General features: G+C 40.6%; 1 protein-coding gene across 5 annotated transcripts in view; it reads left to right on the top strand.

The window, feature by feature from the left end:
* Positions 1–18464, top strand: part of NDEL1 (nudE neurodevelopment protein 1 like 1) — a 129594-nt gene that overhangs the window by 21095 nt on the left and 90035 nt on the right. For all 5 annotated transcript variants that reach the window (XM_029600349.1, XM_029600347.1, XM_029600344.1 and 2 more), the window contains one exon: positions 21–174. In XM_029600349.1, the coding sequence (XP_029456209.1) occupies positions 21–174 (154 nt within the window). The remainder of the gene's footprint in view (positions 1–20; positions 175–18464) is intronic.

Here is an 18464-nt window from a genome sequence, read left to right as displayed (position 1 = left end):
TCTCCTTTCTTACCCTCTAGTTGCCAGGAAGCACGAGAAGAGCTTGTTGAATTCCAAGAGGGAAGTAGAGAATTAGAAGCAGAGCTGGAAACACAGTTGGTACATGCTGAGCAGAGAAATCGAGATTTACAAGCAGATAACCAAAGATTAAAACAGGAAGTAGACACATTAAAGGTACTTTTAATCCTGCTAAGCACATACTGACACAGACTACTAAAAGATTTGTAAAATTTTCTGTTTTTCTTACCTATAAAATTCATCAGCTTTACAAAGAGTAGTGGTGATTACCACTGTCACTGGGACCACATAATACCTCTTCTAAAGTCACCACATTGGCTCCCTGTTTACCCTCCATTGCCTCAGGTACAAATTTAGATTGTAAACCCTCTGGGGATAGGGAAATACCTACAGTACCTGAATGCAATCCACTTTGAAGTGCTGAAAAAAGTGCAAAAAGCGGAATAGAAAATAAATAAATACATACACTACAAGACTTTCATCTACAAGTGCAGTCATACTGCAGCACCTCATTCTCATCTCTTTCTACATTCTTCAAGCAAGCTGCTCTTATCAGTGTCCAGCTCCCAGTTTTGCGCTTTTCACCTCACTGAACTAAATGCCTGAAATGGCCTTTCTGAGGTGGTAAGCCATGCTCCAATTCTGGCAATGTTCAAATCCCATCTAAAAAAACAAACAAACTTCTTTTTGAGGCTGTTTTTAAATCCAATCATGGCCTTATTTAATCAGTTTCTACAATAAATAAAGTTCATCTTGTGTATCTGTCTTGATCTGATAAATTCCACAGAACAGGAATTGACTCTCTTATGTGAGCCTGTACAGTGTTATGCATGTCTTGTATCATTATAGAAATGTTTATTAATAGTAGCAGTAATTAGTTGTCACAAAAATGGGTTAGGACCTAGGACAGCTTTCTCTGGGTGTTATACATTTGCTGCTTTTCATTATGTTTGACCTGGTTAATTTTTACATAAGAAATGCCATGCTGGGTCAGACTAAAGATCCATCAAACCCAGCATCCCATCTCCAAATGTAGCCAGACTGAGTCCCCTGTAAGTACCCAGCAAATCCCAATATGAAAGTGTTTCATGTTGCTTTCTATAAGATTTTGGATGGAGAAACCAAATTCTGTTTAATAATTATTTATAGACCTCTCCTCCAGAAGCTTGTCTAAACCTTTTTTAGCCTTAACCACATTTTCTGCCAGTAAGTTCCAAAGCTTAATTGTCCATTTATAGAAAAAATACTTTCATAAAATTTGTAGTAAATCTGCTACCTGTTAGTTTCAGGGTCAATATACTCTACAATACACAAAAAACAACTTTGGATAGCAAAAGATTCACTGTATTGTTATCAAAAGTCACCTGGGCCAATCTAGCTGCTTTCAGTTTCACATAATAAGGAATTCCAGGCTTGATTTTTCAGGTATTGAAGAACATGATGGATTCTATCAAAAAGGTAGACTGAACTATGATTCTTCATTTATATAAAAAAGTTTGGTTTTCTGTTACAGTTCCCCTGTTTGATGTAAACCGATCTGATATGGTATTTAACCATGAAGGTCGGTATAGAAAAATGCTAAATAAATAAATAAAACAGATGTAGAGAAATTGGGAAAGCTTTGTGTTAATATTCACCCAAGAGAAAAAATAAAGTAAGACACACAGAGTGCCAAAGATAGCAAAATGATGATTACTTACCCTGCAGTGCTGGCCTTAAAATGGGGGTGACACTGATTGAATTCTTTAATATGACACCTTATTAAAGTTCATGAAATGTGGCTTTTTTTCCCCCCGTATAGATGACCTGGAAATTTTGCACGCCTTATCCTGCCTTGTTTTTCCAGTTTTTATAAATGTAGTCCCTATCCCTCTTGAGCACAGGGGACACCATGCAAATTCCTCTGACCAAGGTGGAAAAGTCAGCCTTTTAGGGTTTATTCAATTGATAAGCAGGGCTGAATAAGCCATGGCACCAAACATACCCGTCTCTATCTAGTAGAGCTTTTAGCTGTACTGAGCATATGTGGAAATTCCCACTCTGGCATTGCCTCATGAGCCTCCTTAGTCTGGGGGTTTTTTTTTGTCTGAGCACAACACAGATGTGTACTCCTTTTTTTTTTTTTTTTTTTTTTTCCTTCATTCTTTTCATTTTTTCTAAACTTCTTATTTGTATTTTCTTATTATAAAGGTTGTACCTCAGCAGCACTTTTCTAGGCTCCAAAAATTTAAAAAATAAATTGCCTTCTCAGGATATCTTTTTCTGTTATATGTAAGGGCCCCGCCCAAAAGTTCTTGTTCTTTGTCAACCGATGCGATGTGCGAACGGATATCGGTATAGAAGAGACTTTAAATAAATAAATAAATATCTAGCAAAAGATGACGAAAGTGGATTCAAAAACTGTATTTGCGGCAAAGTAATGTCCATTACAGACTGACATGAACTCTGCTTCATTGCCTAGGACCAGAACATCACAAGGCCAACTGCTCTAATTGCAGATTGAATGTCCCCACATACACAATGCGCCAGAGCCTATAAAATGGAGGAACTCTATAAAGCACTTATAAGTCACCCCTCTTCCTGCAATGCAGCATTGTCTGCCTCATTGGGAAGAGTTGAGCTGGAGCTCCTCAAAAGCTCCCTATTCAGCAAGGCAGACCAAAACACCAAGACTTGAGTAGTGCTTTCTGGCCTGCATCAAAGAAAAAGCAGCATCACTGCTGTCATTTGTGGGGCTGTTCTCCAGGAGTTGATGTGTGAAGAGGGGGAGTTGATGCTTAGATTGTTTATAATAGTGCAGAGTGTCTTTTGTATTGAGATATGTGTATGTTTTACCAACTCTGTGCTTAGGTGCATTTACTATTAAAAATGTAATAAACTTAAATTATTTTTTATGTTGGGATTTATTTGGAAAATATAGAATTAAACTGAGAATATCATAATGCCTTTGTATTGATCTATGGTATGAATGCACCTTGAATATTGTATGCAGTTCGGGTTGTCCCATTCCAAAAAAAGACTTGATGGGCATAGAAACTTTATTGCAGGTATGAAATCACAGGGGTAGATTTTATAAATTTGCGCAAGTGCGTACTTTTGTTCGCGCACCAGGCGCGAACAAAAGTACGCTGGATTTTATAAGATACGTGCGTAGCCGTGCGTATCTTATAAAATCCGGGGTTGGCGCGCGCAAGGGCGTGCACATTTGTGAAACTTGCACGCGCCGAGCCCGGCGCACGCGTGCCATCACCTGACCCGGGGGCTGGTCTGGAGCCCTCGACCACGCCCCCGGGCCAGCACCATGCCTCCGGTCCCGCCCCGGGACTTACGCGTGTCCCGGGGTTGTGCGAGCACCAGCAGCCTATGCAAAATAAGCCCCCTGGCGCACAGGGCTTTTAAAATCCGGCCCTCAGTGTTTTGCTTGACCTCTTCCTTGTCATTTTGTCCTTGTATTAGAATGGTTGTGAGGAGTGCATTTTTTTTTTTAAACTTCAGTTGATTCACCATGTGAAACCTTTAAGTGAAGTTGCCTTTATAATGGTTGTACAGTCTTTTGTCAATTTGACCCCAGATTTATTATAATGCCCTTTATCTTGGTTTGCCTACTACCTCAACCAAGACCTTACAGCTGCTACAGAATGCAGCTGCAAGGTTGGTTTCTGGGGTTTGAGTAACAGGCCATATAACAGCTGTTATATTTGCATTATATTAGCTTCCCATTCATTTTTGAGTACAGTTTAAGATTTTTGATGTTACTATGCAAAACAATGTATGGCCTTGCTCAGAGGTGTTTCTGCACTGTTTTAAAGATTTATTTGCCTGTTGTCTTTTAAAGATTTTCCTCAGTTGCTTTTACATGTTCCTTCAGTTAAATTCAATTAGCAGAATCCTGTGAATGCCTTTTTCTTTGTCTCTGTACTCTTTCTTTGGAATGCCTTATCTGCCAGGTAAAGGCTGGTGGTTCATTGCTGAGTTTTTGCAAACTAAAGGTATATCTTTTTGCACAGGCATTTGATTTTAATTAATCTTTTTTGATTGTGAACCAGCTTTGATGGTCTACAACTAAATTTAAGTCTAAGCCTTTGGTTTAAAATGCTTACTGTCTAATGTGGCTTACCAGGTATGTTTGGTGCCATTGGTATGATTTTATGTTGTATGTATATTTTATTTTTTATTTACTTTGTCAGTATTTCATATTATGAATGCCTTATTGTAACTCATGTAGAACTATGGATAGGCAGGCTAAAAATTTTCTAAATAAAAATACAGAGGAATGACAAATGATAAAGCGGATAGAAAAGCTTTCTTATGGAGAGGCTAAAAAAAATGAGGGCTCTTTAGCTTAGAGAAGAGATTGAGATTTATAAAATCATCTGTGTTAGAGATAAAGAATGGTTATTCAAATAACATTAGGACTAGGGGATACTCCATAAAACTAGCAACTGACAGATTTAAAACAGCTCGTAGGAATTATTATTTTTTTTTTTTTCCCCATTCAGCACCCAATCAAGCTATGGAATCTGTTGCCAGAGGATGTACCCAGGGCAGTGGGGCTCAAAAGAGGATTTAACGCATTCCAGAAGAAGACCATAAATGGATATTAGCCAACTAGACTTGGGAAAGCCATTGCTTAGCCCTTGGTGTGAAATAGAAAACTATTTGGGATCTTCAAGTACTTGTGATTTGGACTAGGCACTTTCAGAGACAGGTTCCTGGGCTTGATAGACATTGGTCTTGCCCCTTTCGGGCATTCCTTGCCCAAAAGGATATCCTAAGTGTCCTCCACAAGGAGAGAGACCTGCTCCCTCAGTGCTTTGCTAAGGCTAATTGTAAACTCCCTGACTCCAGGACCCTCACATAGGTGCTGAGGTTTTATACACACTTACAGCCCCTTCCAATGGGGAGAGGTACATTGCATTAACACATCTATAGTACACAGACCTTATACATAAGGAACAAGGTCTGGTTGGAAATCTCTGACTGACTTAATGGTGTGTTGACCTGTTCAGGCCACTAATGTCATACCACTTAAGGAGCAGAATTGGGCACCCTGTGACATAATTCTGAATTTAATAGTTTTATTTTTCTCCAAGAACAAGCAGTATGGTAGTCCTCACAGATGGGTTTCATCATCAGATGGAGCCCAGCACAGAAAACTTTTGTCAGAGTTTCTAGAAGCTTTGACTGGCACACCGAGCATGTCCAGCATGACACCATCGGCGCATCCACGCAAGGTCCCCCTTCAGTCTCTTTTTTTCGTGGTGCAGTTGCCTCGTGGTTCTTGGAGCTTCTTGGGGGTTTTTTTGTGTCTAAATTGGATTTTTTTCCATCCCATTGTCAGGTCCCCCTTCGCAGTCTGTGCTTCTCTTCGGCACAGTAGGTTTAAAAACATTTTCCTACTTTTCGCTGTCGATTTCCCATCTGTAGCAGGGCTGAATTAGCCATGCTGTCTGGGAGCGCCTCGCAACCAGTCAGTAGGCGGAGTTCTCTCAGTTAGTACAGAGTTTTGAACTCTGTTCGGCTGCGCAGTGAGCTTCCCGCGCGATTGCCTTGTTACCTCAGTCTTTTTTTTTTTTTTTTTCTGCGAGCAGTCTGCACGCAGGGTTTTTCTCCTCCTCGTCTCTGAAAAGATTTCTTCTCAAATTTTGTTTTCTTCTTTCTTCTGAGCAGTCTTGGCGCCTAAGTGATCAGGATTTAAGTACTGTCAATGTGGTAAATTATGGACATAATTACTGCTACATATGCCTGGGACCAGAACACGGCCAAGTCTCATGTGGGGACTGTGGTCGTATGTCCCCCAGGGCCCAAAGGAAGTGCGCAGAGAAAATCGCATGTTTAAAGATATTCTTCACACAGTCTTTGCCGGGACCGTCTAATAGACCGAAGAAGACACTATATCTAAGAGGTCTGCTTCGCTAGAGGGTGCCTTGGCCAGGTTGGTTAAACCACCAAAGCCAGTGAAGGGAGCTGAGGCCGCAACTCTTCTCTCACAAAAATCCCCTCATGAGCCGCTTGGGTTTCAGTTTGCTGAACTCACTCGCTCCCGTTCCTCGACACTGAAAAGGTTGGAATGCAGAAAATCAAATCAGCCGAAGCATTTGAACGGTGCTTCGGCGCATAACACATTGCACCAATTGGCGCACGATAGATCGGCGCACAAAAGCGCATCTAAGCATACAGCGCTGATGCCACACGACGCATTGAAGCATCAGGACTCAAAACATGCGAAGCTATTGATTCAACCTCTAATTCCAATGCACTTAACTCCAGTCTTGACGCAGTCTACCCTTCTAAGTCAGGAATATCTTAAGCCACAAAAAACTAAGCATATAACATCTTCAAAATCTAGTGAGACAGATTCTGGCCAGCATGTGGAACTAGTCTCTGTCCATGACTCTGACACCTCTAGCGAGGGTTCTAATTCTGATGGATCTTCTCTTAGTAGTCCACAATCCCCTCGTCTTCTCCATAAGTCTGCCTGCATCCTCAAGACGCGTTCATAGCAGCAATGCCTTCAGGACCAGGTCCATTTCCGGGACCTTCACAACCTCTTGCATCTAAAGCGATGTTACAAATTTCACAGGCATTAAATACTTTTATCCAAGATATGAACACGGCACATCCTCGGCCTCTACTTGCGCCTTCTCAGCCTTCGCCATGTGCATCACCAACTCCGCTCCTTCCGTCTTAGCCGTCGGCACCATCTCCAATCCCAGATCGACCAGACTCCCCATGGACATCGTCGCCTGGTTCATCTACAGGATTCCCATCTGACTCTCTGGAAAGTCTCCCGGAACCTTATTCCCCTCCCGAGGACTTATCCTATGCAAAGTTCATTGAGAAAGTAGGATCTCTTTTAAATATCGAGATGGGAACGATCCCTGATCCTAAGTCGGAGGTTTTAGGAATATTGAAAATATTTGAAATGCCTCCAGAACCAACAGCTCTACCACCACAAAATGTGCTGGATACAGTTCTTCGTAAAATGTGGGAGAAAACCTTTTGCCACCGCAGCCTCATCGAGGAAAACGGACTTAAAGTACCGTATGCGTAATTCCACAATTTACGATTCCACACAGCTGCCACACAACTCAATAGTAGTGGAATCTGCACTATCAAAAGGCAAAAAGGTCAAAACTTCATGCCAATTCACCACTAGGGAAAGACCATAAGTCGATGGACGACTTCGGCCGTAAAGTATACCATTCTTCCATGTTGACGACAAAAATTCAACACCAGTTTTACGTAATCCAGTATTTATTTGAATGTCTTCAGAGATTACGTGCCTTATGTTTATCCTCTGATAATACCCTACCACAAACATTTACAGACATGGAAGAAGGGCTTCGCCATCTACTTCAGTCTGTATATGAGTCCTTTGAGTCTTCTGCAAGGTCTTCGGCTATAGCAGCAAGACGAATGGCGTGGTTGAGAGCGAGCACAATTAGAGAGGACGTTCATAAGTTAGTGGACATACCGTGTCTAGGAGACTATCTTTTTGGTGAGAAGTTTGGGGAAACCATTACTCTTCTTAAAGAACAGAATACCGCTGTACTATCACTCACATCTCCAACGGAGCCCTATACCTCGTCCAGGAAATTTTACCCTTTGTTCAAGAAGTTCTATTCAAGGATACCCTTTAAACCATACAATACCTATCGATCGCAGAATTATTCCCACCAACCTCAGACTCATCAGTCCCATGGACGACCTCATCAACAAAGACCACAAAAGTAAACACCAGCACCTCCTCAAAAACAGACTTCATCTTTTCGAACTATCCTGAGCCACCTCCACCACCATACATAGTAGGTCGCCTTCAAATTTTTTATGCCGATTGGGAAGCAATTACTTCGATGCTTGGGTGCTGAACATCATAAGGGAGGGTTACTGAATACATTTTGTATCACTCCCATGTCTCCCTCATATTCCCTCCTCCTAAAATACATCAACCCACTCACTGTACCTTCAAGAACAGTTACAAAATCTACAAAGCCAGAAATCCATTCAAAGAATTCCAATGTCACGGGAAAATCAGGGATTCTACTCCCATTATTTTCTCATTCCAAAAAAGTCCGGAGGTCTTCGACTCATCTTAGACTTACGGAATCTCAACAAACACATTCAAAAAGAAAAATTCAAGATGACGTCTCTCAAGACTATTCTTTCCCTCCTACACCCAACGACTGGCTATGTTCCATAGAATTGAAGGATGTGTACTCCCATATTCCCATATTCCCATGCACCCTTCTTCCTGGCAGTACCTTTGCTTTCAAGCTCAGAGCAGCCACTATAAATACAAGGTTCTACCCTTTGGCCTGTCTTCAGCCCCAAGAGTGTTCACAAAATGTTTAGCGGTGGTGGTGGCTCATCTCAGACAACTGTCGACCAGATTTTTCCTTATCTGGACGACTGGCTTTTAGTAGCCTCAAATCAGGCTACTCTATGAACTCACATGTTCCAAAAAATCAACTGTCTTCAGACATTGGGCAGCATGTTCTTCGAGCGGGACGATCTCGGTCCCACCCTGTTTAGGGAAGCTTTGGTACATCCCATGGTCTGGACTGATCCGGGAATGTACAGGGAAAGGAAAATTGGTTCTTACCTGCTAATTTTCATTCCTGTAGTACCACGGATCAGTCCAGACACCCACCCGAACTAGATCTGATACGTCCGCTCGAATGTTCTGTCTTTTTCTACAGGTTTTTTCAATTATCTGATTTGTTGTCTACTATTACTAAAGGCACTGGAAGCATCTAACAGATGAAAATAAAATTGTATGCAAGAGCGTTTTTATTCATACAGAATCCTTTCAATTGTTCACTTGTTCAATTTGTTAGCTTTTTCTTATTGCTTGCTTGATCTAAGTTATATCTGCTTTGAAAGTACTTTATACTGAAGGGGTGTAGGCTAGCTCTGTCCTGATATGGGATACCCTCACAATTTGGTCTGTCTCCACCTGCTGGACAGGAGGCTCAAGCCACAGTCTGGACTGATCTGTGGTACTACAGGAATGAAAATTAGCAGGTAAGAACCAATTTTCCTATACTAGTCACCTTGATCGTGCGCTGAGTGAAAAAGTACTTTCTCTGATCTGTTTTGAATCTGCAGTTTGTTAGTTTCATGGAGTGTCCTCCTGTTTTAGTACTTGAAAGGGTAAATAACTGTCCTTTATATACCTGTTCAATCCACTTATGATTTTATAAACCTTTAGCATGTCCCCTCTCAGCAGTCTTTTTTTCCAAGATGAAGAGTCCTAGCCTGCAGAGCCTCTCATCATAGGAGAGTGGTTCCATTCTCTTTATGATTTTTATTGCCGCCCTCTACATATTTTCTAGTTCCATTATGTCTTTCTTGAGATGTGGCAACCAGAACTGCACACAATACTCAAGATGCGATAGCCCTGTAGTACCATACAGAGACAATATATTTTCCATTTTATTCTTCATTCCTTTTTGGATCATTCCTAACATTGTTTGCTTTTTTGACTGCTGCTGCGCACTAAGTTAAGGATTTCAATGTATTTCTACAGGGTCTAAAAGGTCCTCTTCCTGGGTAGTGACTCCTAATACAGAACCTAGAATCACATACCTGTACGTAGGGGAAAATAATCCTATGTGCATCACTTGGCACTTTTCTATATGACTTGAATGTTTGCTTGGTTTATTGTTCTCCTAGTCTTTTAGTCCTTAATATCTCTCCCTTTTTTGAATTTCTTCTTTCCCAGAATATTGATCTCTCCAAATACCATAATTTTGGGTGATTTTAATGTTCTTTGATGCCACACCTCTTTCCCATACAGTGAAACTTTTGTTCAAAACAATGGAGACCTGTGAATGGAGCCAGATTTTATCTGGCTCCACCCACAGGGCAGGTCATACACTTGATCTAGTTTTCATTAATCTGTTTTCTTTACTGATTCTTCTAATATTTCTATTCAAGCTATACTCTGGTCTGACAATTACTTGATATAGTATATTAATTCCTCTTCCTCCTCTGCATTCCTGCATCTCATCATATTTCTAGGCATGGACATATAGGTTCTTCCCACTTTAAAGACATGTTATTACCCTTATTTAACCCCTCTTCTGATAATTTTGACCTGCTTATCACTGACTGGCAGCATTCTGTTTCACATGTTACAGATACTCTGCCCCTATTAAAACTTGGTACCCTAAACGTACAAAGCATACCCCTTAGTTTTCCCAAACATTAAGAAATCAAACATTTGCTATGCCAATCTGACTCCTCTTGGTGGGAACACAGCTCACAGTCTGCATTAAATTCTTATAAGTAGTGTCTACTGTCATATCGTAATGCTGTAAACTCTAAACATCTATGCTATAAAAATCATGGCTTCTGCCAGTAATTCCTGTGAGCTCTTTTATATTAAGTCTCTCTGTTTAAGTAATTCATCCACTTCTTTTCCTACTCCATCTGATCCAAATCATTCACTAGCTGATAGCTTTGCTCTTTTTTTCTTTTCATATCTAAGATCGATAAGCTGTGTTCTGTATTTGTCACTCCCATATTTTCGCCCCCTCCAATTTCCTTACTGCTTTATCTCTATGGGATATCTTTTCTGAAGTTTTTCATCTTAAAATGCCACAGATCATTGAATCTACAAACTGTTCCGCTTGTTCCCTTGATCCTTGCACCACAGTTTTGCTCAAAGGTTTTTGTGAAGACATTGTTCCATATCTTGGCAAAATCACAAATCTCTCTCACTTCAGGTTATCTTCCTACTTCTCTTAAGAAAGCCTCTGTTAAACCAATTCTTAAGAATCCTTCACTTGATCCTACAACTTTTAGTGAACTAGCATCCTATTTCTTCCCTTACCTTTCTTGCTAAGATTATTGAATCTTCTGTTCTTAAGCAAAGTTCAGTTTTTTGTTTTTTTGAGTACTCCATTCTTGATCAGCATCAATTTGGGTTTTGCTGTTTCCACTGCACTGACTTTCTTGTCTGGAATCTATTCACTGAAGTTTTGATTCTGGTACTTGCCATCTTCTCTTCCTTTTGGACATTTCTGCAGCTTTTGACACCCTTGATCACTCTATTCTTTTGTCTCTTACGGATGTGGTTATCTGGCTCTGTGTTCTCCTGGTTTTCTTCCTATATCTATTTATTTATTTTATTTAAAGTCTTTTATATACCGAAGAATAGCAGTCTGCCTTCTCTCCGGTTTACAGTATAACAACTTGATACAGGTAAATAACTTGAAACGGGTATCATATTAACTAGACATATATTAGCTAGACATAACGGAAACATCGTAGCAAAGTTTGAGGGAAACAATTCTAACTATGTATAAATATTGTCTAATCAGGGTATAACGGGTGCTGATACATAATTCCAAGAAAAACAGGGTAAAGTCAGTTAGTCTCTGGTGTGTATGTTTGATGTATGATTAGCCAACATCATCAGTGAAAGTCTGTCTGAATATCCATGTTTTGAGTTCTTTTTTGAAGGATTTTATGTCTCTGAGTGAACTTAAGTAGTCCGGCAGGGAGTTCCATGCTTTTGGTCCTGCGATGGAGAAGGCTCTGTTCCTTGTGTTGGAGTGCTTAGCTGATGGTAGAGAAGGTATGGCTAGGAGCAGTTTGCTTGAGGTTCTTGTCGTGCGTTGCGGTTTGTGTGTTTGGAGCATGTTATCGAGGATGGTGTTATCTGGTCTGTAAATCGCGTTGTGTAGGATAGTTAGGGTTTTGAACTTTATTCTTTGTTCGACCGGTAGCCAGTGAAGGCTCTTCAGAACAGGGGTTATGTGATCTGACTTTTTTTTGCCGGTTAGAACTCTAGCAGCAGCATTCTGTAACAGTTGGAGTGGTTTTATGGTAGATTTGGGAAGACCAATTAGTAGTGAGTTGCAGTAATCGAGGCTGGAAAAGATGAGAGATTGCAGAACGGTTCTGAAATCTTGTTGGTGTAGTAGGGGCTTGAGGTGTTTCAGTATGTGGAGTTTATGGAAGCTGTCTTTTGTTTTCATTGCGATGTTTTTTTTTAAGTTTAGTTCGGAGTCAATCCAAATTCCGAGGTCCTTTGTATTATTCTTCGGTTGAATGTTAGAGTTGCCAATTTGTAAGGAGGGTAATGGGGTCGTTTGGCCTGTATTTCTATCGAAGAGTATGCATTCTGTTTTGAGCATGTTGAGGCATAGTTTGAGTTGGTTCAGCTTGTTTCTGATTGCGAAAAGGTGGTTGGCAGTTAGTCTCAATGCGTCTTCGATCGTTGAGGTTATTGGGATAAGGAGCTGAATATCGTCGGCGTACATATAAAATGATATGCCTAGACTTGCGATTAGTTGGCAGAGTGGGAGTAAGTATATATTAAAGAGGGTGGCTGAGAGGGCAGACCCTTGTGGTACTCCTGTGTCGAGGGGGAGGGGATCAGAGGAGTTGTTGTTAAATGTGACTTTAAAGAACCTGTCTTTTAGGAAAGAAGTGAACCAGGCAAGGGTTTTGCCAGTAAGGCCTATGTTAGCAAGGCTTGACATCAACTTGCCATTGTTATTGTTTAGAATGTAAACCGAATTGATCAGTAATTCTGTTACTGGAAAGTCGGTATATAAAAGTGCTAAATAAATAAGTAGTATCAGTAGGTATCTTAGTTTATTGTCAAATCCTCTTGTTATTTTGTTTGATATATTGAGTAGTAGGGTTTCTGTGCTGCGATTTTTTTTTTTCTGAACCCATGTTGTGATGGGTGTAGAATTTTATTGTTTTCTAGGTGTTCATTGAGTTGTAACAGTGCTTTTTCAGTCATCTTTGCTAGTAAGGGAAGGTTAGAGATGGGGCGATAATTATTCAGATCATCTGGATCAAGGTTCTTTTTTTTCAATATTGGAGTGATAGTTGCGATTTTTAATTTGGTTGGGAGTTCACCACCTTCGAGAGATTTATTTATGATAGCTGCTAAGGAGGGAGCAATGATGTGTGATATTTCTTTTAACTCGCGGGTTGGTATTAAATCAAGATCATGGCGAGCAGGGTTTATTTTCCTTAGCATTTTTTTGGTTTCAATGTTTGTAATTGGGTCAAAGTTCGACCATGGCGTAATATTTGGTGTGTCCGGGTGTTCTTCAGTTGTTGAAGGTGTTCGTTATTTTGCTTATTTTATTCTTGAAGAAAATGGCAAGGTCTTGACTTATGTTGTTTGTTTCGGAAGTGGGGGAGTTGATATTATTCTTATTTATGAGGTTTCTTACAATGTTGTAGAGGGCGTTAGGTTGGTTTGTGGAAGTTCTAATCTTTTGACTATAGTAGTCGCGTTTGGAGTTCAGAATTGTTTTCTTATATGTGGCGAGTTGTGTGCGATACCTTTGTAAGGATACTGGGCATTTGGATTTTTGCCATTCCTTTTCCAGTTTTCGGAGGTTGGATTTCATAGATCTTAGTTGGGGGTTGAACCATGGGTTGGTTTTTGTTCTGTTTTTTTTCAACAGTTTCAATTTCTCAGGGTTTATGTTGTTGGCGGTTTGTTCTGTGATGCAGAACCAAGATTGAGTGGCATTATTTATGTTGGAGAGGTCTAGGTTCGTCAATTGTTTTCCTAATTCCTGTTGGAGTAAGCAGGGTTGGAAGGGAGGTCTGTATTTGAATGACTGTGGCACATTTGTTCTTGTTGTTGGATTGATTTTTACTTGTGTCCTACATTGTAGGATGTAGTGATCAGACCAAGGAACTGGTTCGGATGATATAGTTGTATCAGAGAAGTATTGGTTGGTGAAAATTAGGTCCAAGGTATGGCCAGCTTTATGAGTAGGGTTGTTTACCAGTTGGTTCAGGTTTAGGCTGGAAAGCATGTCTAGTAGAGTTTGGCAGTTTTGAGATCTGGGGTTGGCATCGATGTGGAGGTTGAAGTCTCCGAGAATAATAGTAGGTTTTTTCAAACTAATGTTAGTAATTAAGAATTCTAGGAATGGAGATATCTCGTTTTCTAATAGTTTGGGAGGGCAGTAAACTAGGCAGATTTGTAGGAATTCCGATTCGAAGAGTGCAATTTCATAGATTTTAGGTAGGTTGTGAGGTATCTGTTTCATTGAGAGATGTGTTTTTTACGATGAGAAGTCCTCCTTCTCTGCGAGCCTTGCGTGGTATTGAGAATATGTCATACTCATTGTTGGTAAGGTGGTTTGTTAGAACTTGATCGGTATTCTTGAACCAGGTTTCAGTTATGGCAATAAAGTCAGGGTTCTTTTCTTGTATTATGTCTGATATTAGTATGAATTTTTTGGTTAGAGACTGGGCGTTTACCATAAAGAACGTGAGATAGAAAAGGTTTTTGATATGATTCATTAGAGGGATGTTGATCAGGTAGTTGGTTTTGTTATGATGATGCTTGGTGGGGGGTGATGCCATAATTGTGTTTTGGTGTATCTTGGAGAGCTGTGGATTGGTACTGGTCGGACACGTGGGCTGGGAGTAGTCGAGTTATGGATGATGACTATATGGGGAACGCTGGGATAGTTCGGAGTGCGTGACTTTAGATGAGGTTCCGGGATGATTTCTGGGTGTGGTTGGTGAGAGTTGTGGCGTCTGGATGAGTGTTTGAGGAGGATTGTGTGAGTGCTTGCTGAAGACCGTGTGGGTGCTTGCTGGAGTCCGTGTGGATGAGTGTTTGAGGAGGATTGTGGGAGTTTGCTGAGGTCCGTGTGGGAGTTTGCTGAGGTCCGAGTGAGTGCTAGCTGAAGTCCGTTTGGGTCTTGGGCGTAGTTAAGATGGGGGCTAGATGAGGAATTCAGGATGAGTGCTGGTTGGATGATGTCTGGTTGATTGGGGGTTAAGTCGTAAGAGTGGTCATTGAAGCCGGTTTGCTGTTAGAGCTGATTGAGTGTGGTCGGTGGTGGGTTTTCGTGTGCATGCGTTTGCACGTTTGCAGTGATGCGGGTAAAGTTATAATGTGGGTGGGAGGGTCTTTGAACTTGAGGCTCTCCAAGGGGCGCGCTAAGGGGCAGTCTGCTTAGGGAGCGCGGCTCCCTATGGTAGGCCAGAGATCTCTCGGGGTGCAGTTGACTCACCTCTGCACTGCTCACTACGAGGGCGGGTGGGCTCTTGCTTCTAAAGAGCTTAGGGATCCCCGTCAGAGGAGGAGAGTTGCGGCGGATGCGGCTGGGATGGTGTTACCAGTGTTCGAGCCTCAATTTTTTTTTTTTTTTTTGATTCTAATCGTTCTCAGCAAGTTCACATTCAAGGATCTGTCTCCTCATGTCACACTATCACGTCTGGTGTACCGCAGGGCTCTGCCCTCTTTGTGGCGCTGTTTAATGAATATCTTACACCTTTATCCATTTTTACTTGTTCAGCTAGGAGTCTTCTATAAAATCTATGCTGATATTCAGTTTTTCTTTCCTCTTCGGTCTTTCTGGTCTGCCACTGTTCAATTTGCTTCTCTTTGTCTTACCATTATCAACTCTTAGTTACACAGTAACAAACTTCCCCTTAATCTCAGCAAAATAGAGGCTCTTGTGTTGGGTCGCTCTCCACCTTTCTCTATTTCTGATGCCTTTCAACTAGCTAGATCTACTATCTCTTTTGCGGACTGTTTGGAATGTAGGTGTAACTCTAGACCCTACTCTATCCATGGACCCCCTTATTAAATCAGTTATTAGATCTTCTTTGTTTCAAATTACGCATGTTATGTCATCTAAAACCCATTCTGGAACCTATTAACTTTTGAACTGTACTTCAATCACTGATCTTTCCATGTATCGACTTATTGAAATTCTTTATACTCGGGCTTAGCTTAGTATTCTCTCTGCCCCCTACAGATCATCCAAAATACTGCAGCACATTTACTAACTGGTACACCCATTCATGAGCATATAACTCCAATATTGATGGACTTGCATTGGTTGCCAATCTCTTTTTGCATTAAATACAAAACTGCAGTATCAATAATAATCTTCACCATGTTACTTCTCCCCAGATAACTTCAACTCTTTGTTTACCCATTCCTGTTCATACTTTTTGTTCCTCTAGTCAAGAGTTATTGGACATACCTTTCCCCAGGGTAGCCAGACTAGATCCTACATGAGAATGCTCCTTTCTCATTTTTGGCCCACACACTTTGGAATTTCCTTCTGTTACCACTCCAACTCACTCATGACTCCAAACAGTTCAGGAAACAGCTAAAAATGCATTTATTCCTTTGAGCATTCCAGTAGTCTTCTGAACTAATAGAAGAAAGTATTGTACTGATTAATATTTTGTTTTCATTGATGCTTGTTTAGTCCTTATGATTGTGGGGGGTTTTTTTGTATCCTGCCTCAAACTTTTTCTGGCGGTGCGGATAAGAAATGGTAAGTAAATATTAAATTGCATCTGTCATTTAATTGCCAGTCTTGTAGTCTCATAAGGGCCTTCTGCAGTTCCTTGCAATCTGCTGTTTAGAACACATTTGCAAATATAAATGTATTCAAATATAATCACCTTACTCATTGTTCCCTTTTCAAGATCATTTATTAATGTTAAACACAGGTCCCAGTACCAATTCCTGTGATATTCCAATAATCTTTCTTCAATTGGAAAACTGACCATTTAGTCCTACCCTCTGTTTCTGACCTTTTAACCAGTTATCAATCCACAATAGAACACTGCCTCCTACCCCATGTCTTTGTAATTTCCTGAGAAGTCTTTCATGGGGGATTTTGTTAAATGCCTTCTAAAAATACAAATACACTATGACAACTGGCTTAACTTTATCTACTTGTTTTACACCTTCAAAAAATTGTAAAAGATTGGTTAGACAAGACTTCTCTTGCTAAAACCATGTTGACTCTTCCCCCATTAAGCCATGTCTCTCTGTATGGCCAGTGATTTTGTTTTTAAGAAAGACTTCTACCATTTTGCCTGGCACTAATGTCAGGCTCACTGGTATACTTTCTTTTCCAAATCACCCCTGGAGCCTTTTTTTAAAAATCGACATCATATTGGCCACCTTCCAGTCTTCAGGAATCGTGGCTGTTTTAAATAGGTTACAGATTATTAGTAATAGGTTAGCAATTTTATGTGTTAGTTCCAGTGGTTTGTTACTTTTTTTAATTTGCCAATCTGATCTATTACATCCTCCATTGTCTCAGATATTTGTTTTAATTGCTTACAGTCCTCCCATTAAATAGTTTTTCAAGTGAGGGCATGTTTCCAGCTTCCTCCTCCGTAAAAACCGAGGCAAAAAATTATTTGTCTTCTGTTTCCTTGTCCTTTCCGAGCACCCGCTTTGCCTCTCAATCATCTAGCACCCAACTGACTCCCTCACAGGCTTTTGGCTTCGAATGTACTTAAAGTTAGTTTTTGCTTCACTGGCAAGCTTTTTCTCAGTCTTCCTTGGCTTGTTACTGTTTTACATCTAACTTGCCAGTGCTTATGCTCTTTCCTATTTTCATCATTTAGGTCTACATTCCATTTTTTGAATTATGCCCTTTTAGCTTTACCTGCCTCCTTTACCTTATTAAACCATGGTGGCGGTTATTTGGTCTTCCTTTGATCTTTTTTTTTTTTAATTCATGGAATACATTTTTTCTGGGCTTCCAAAATGTTTTGGTTTTTTTTTTTTAAACAAAGTTCATGCCTCTTTCAAATTTTTAACCCTTGTAACCCCTCCTTTGCTCAGAAGTGATTTGTCCATGTGCTAACCTGGTAACTTGAGTTCTTTTCACCTTAAGATTTGTTTTAATTAATTGGGAGGAGAGATTGACAGCTTTTGTCGGCACAAACCTTCTTTCTCTTGCCCTGCCTCCCACCACAGTCATACATTCATTCTTTTTCCTCTTTTCCATTTCCTCTTTTCCCTGTCACTGTAGGCCTTGTCCTTCTGTCTTCCCTCTTTGCTGTTGCTGTTTTCTTCTTTCCCATCTTGTTGCAAACCTCCAGATGCTGCTGATCTTTTCTGTTCCAATTTGATCTCCAACCTTCTTCCTCTTCCCACTTTGGTTCCCAGTTCTATTCCTCGCCCCCTCTCCAGCATGCTTGCTTGAACACCAGTCCTGTCTCTCATTTTATTTTTTAGTTATTGATTTTAATTTGATTTTAATTTTTGATTTGTATATTTTGTCTGTGGTTGTGCTTTTGATTACGAGTGTGCTTTTATGAACCACTTGTTGTTCTTACTGGTTATGTGGTATATAAGTTTGTCAAATTCTCCCTTGGTATGTCTGCTATTTGACTGGTTCCTCACCAGGGGCCTTGATCCAACCCCCTCTCCTACAGCCACCATGTGCCGTTGTTTCCACACTCTCCCAGTAAAGGCCTTGATCCATCCTTCCATCTCCCACCTTCACCATCATCAGTCAGTGAAGTGACTTAATCTGGCTTCCATCATCTCTTCTTCCTGGTTAACTGACTTCTGTCCTCAGGCTCTTTCTAGTCTGGCCTGAAGCTATACTGCTTTTGCTGTCATGTTCCAGGCAGTTCAAGTCCCTTTAAAAGAAACAAACAAATAGGTGAAA

This window comes from Rhinatrema bivittatum, chromosome 4, assembly GCF_901001135.1.
Source record: "Rhinatrema bivittatum chromosome 4, aRhiBiv1.1, whole genome shotgun sequence".
In the NCBI taxonomy this organism is placed as follows: Eukaryota; Metazoa; Chordata; class Amphibia; order Gymnophiona; family Rhinatrematidae; genus Rhinatrema; species Rhinatrema bivittatum.
The sequence above is the reverse complement of the archived record's forward strand: the minus strand, read 5'-3'. Positions and strand labels throughout refer to the sequence as shown.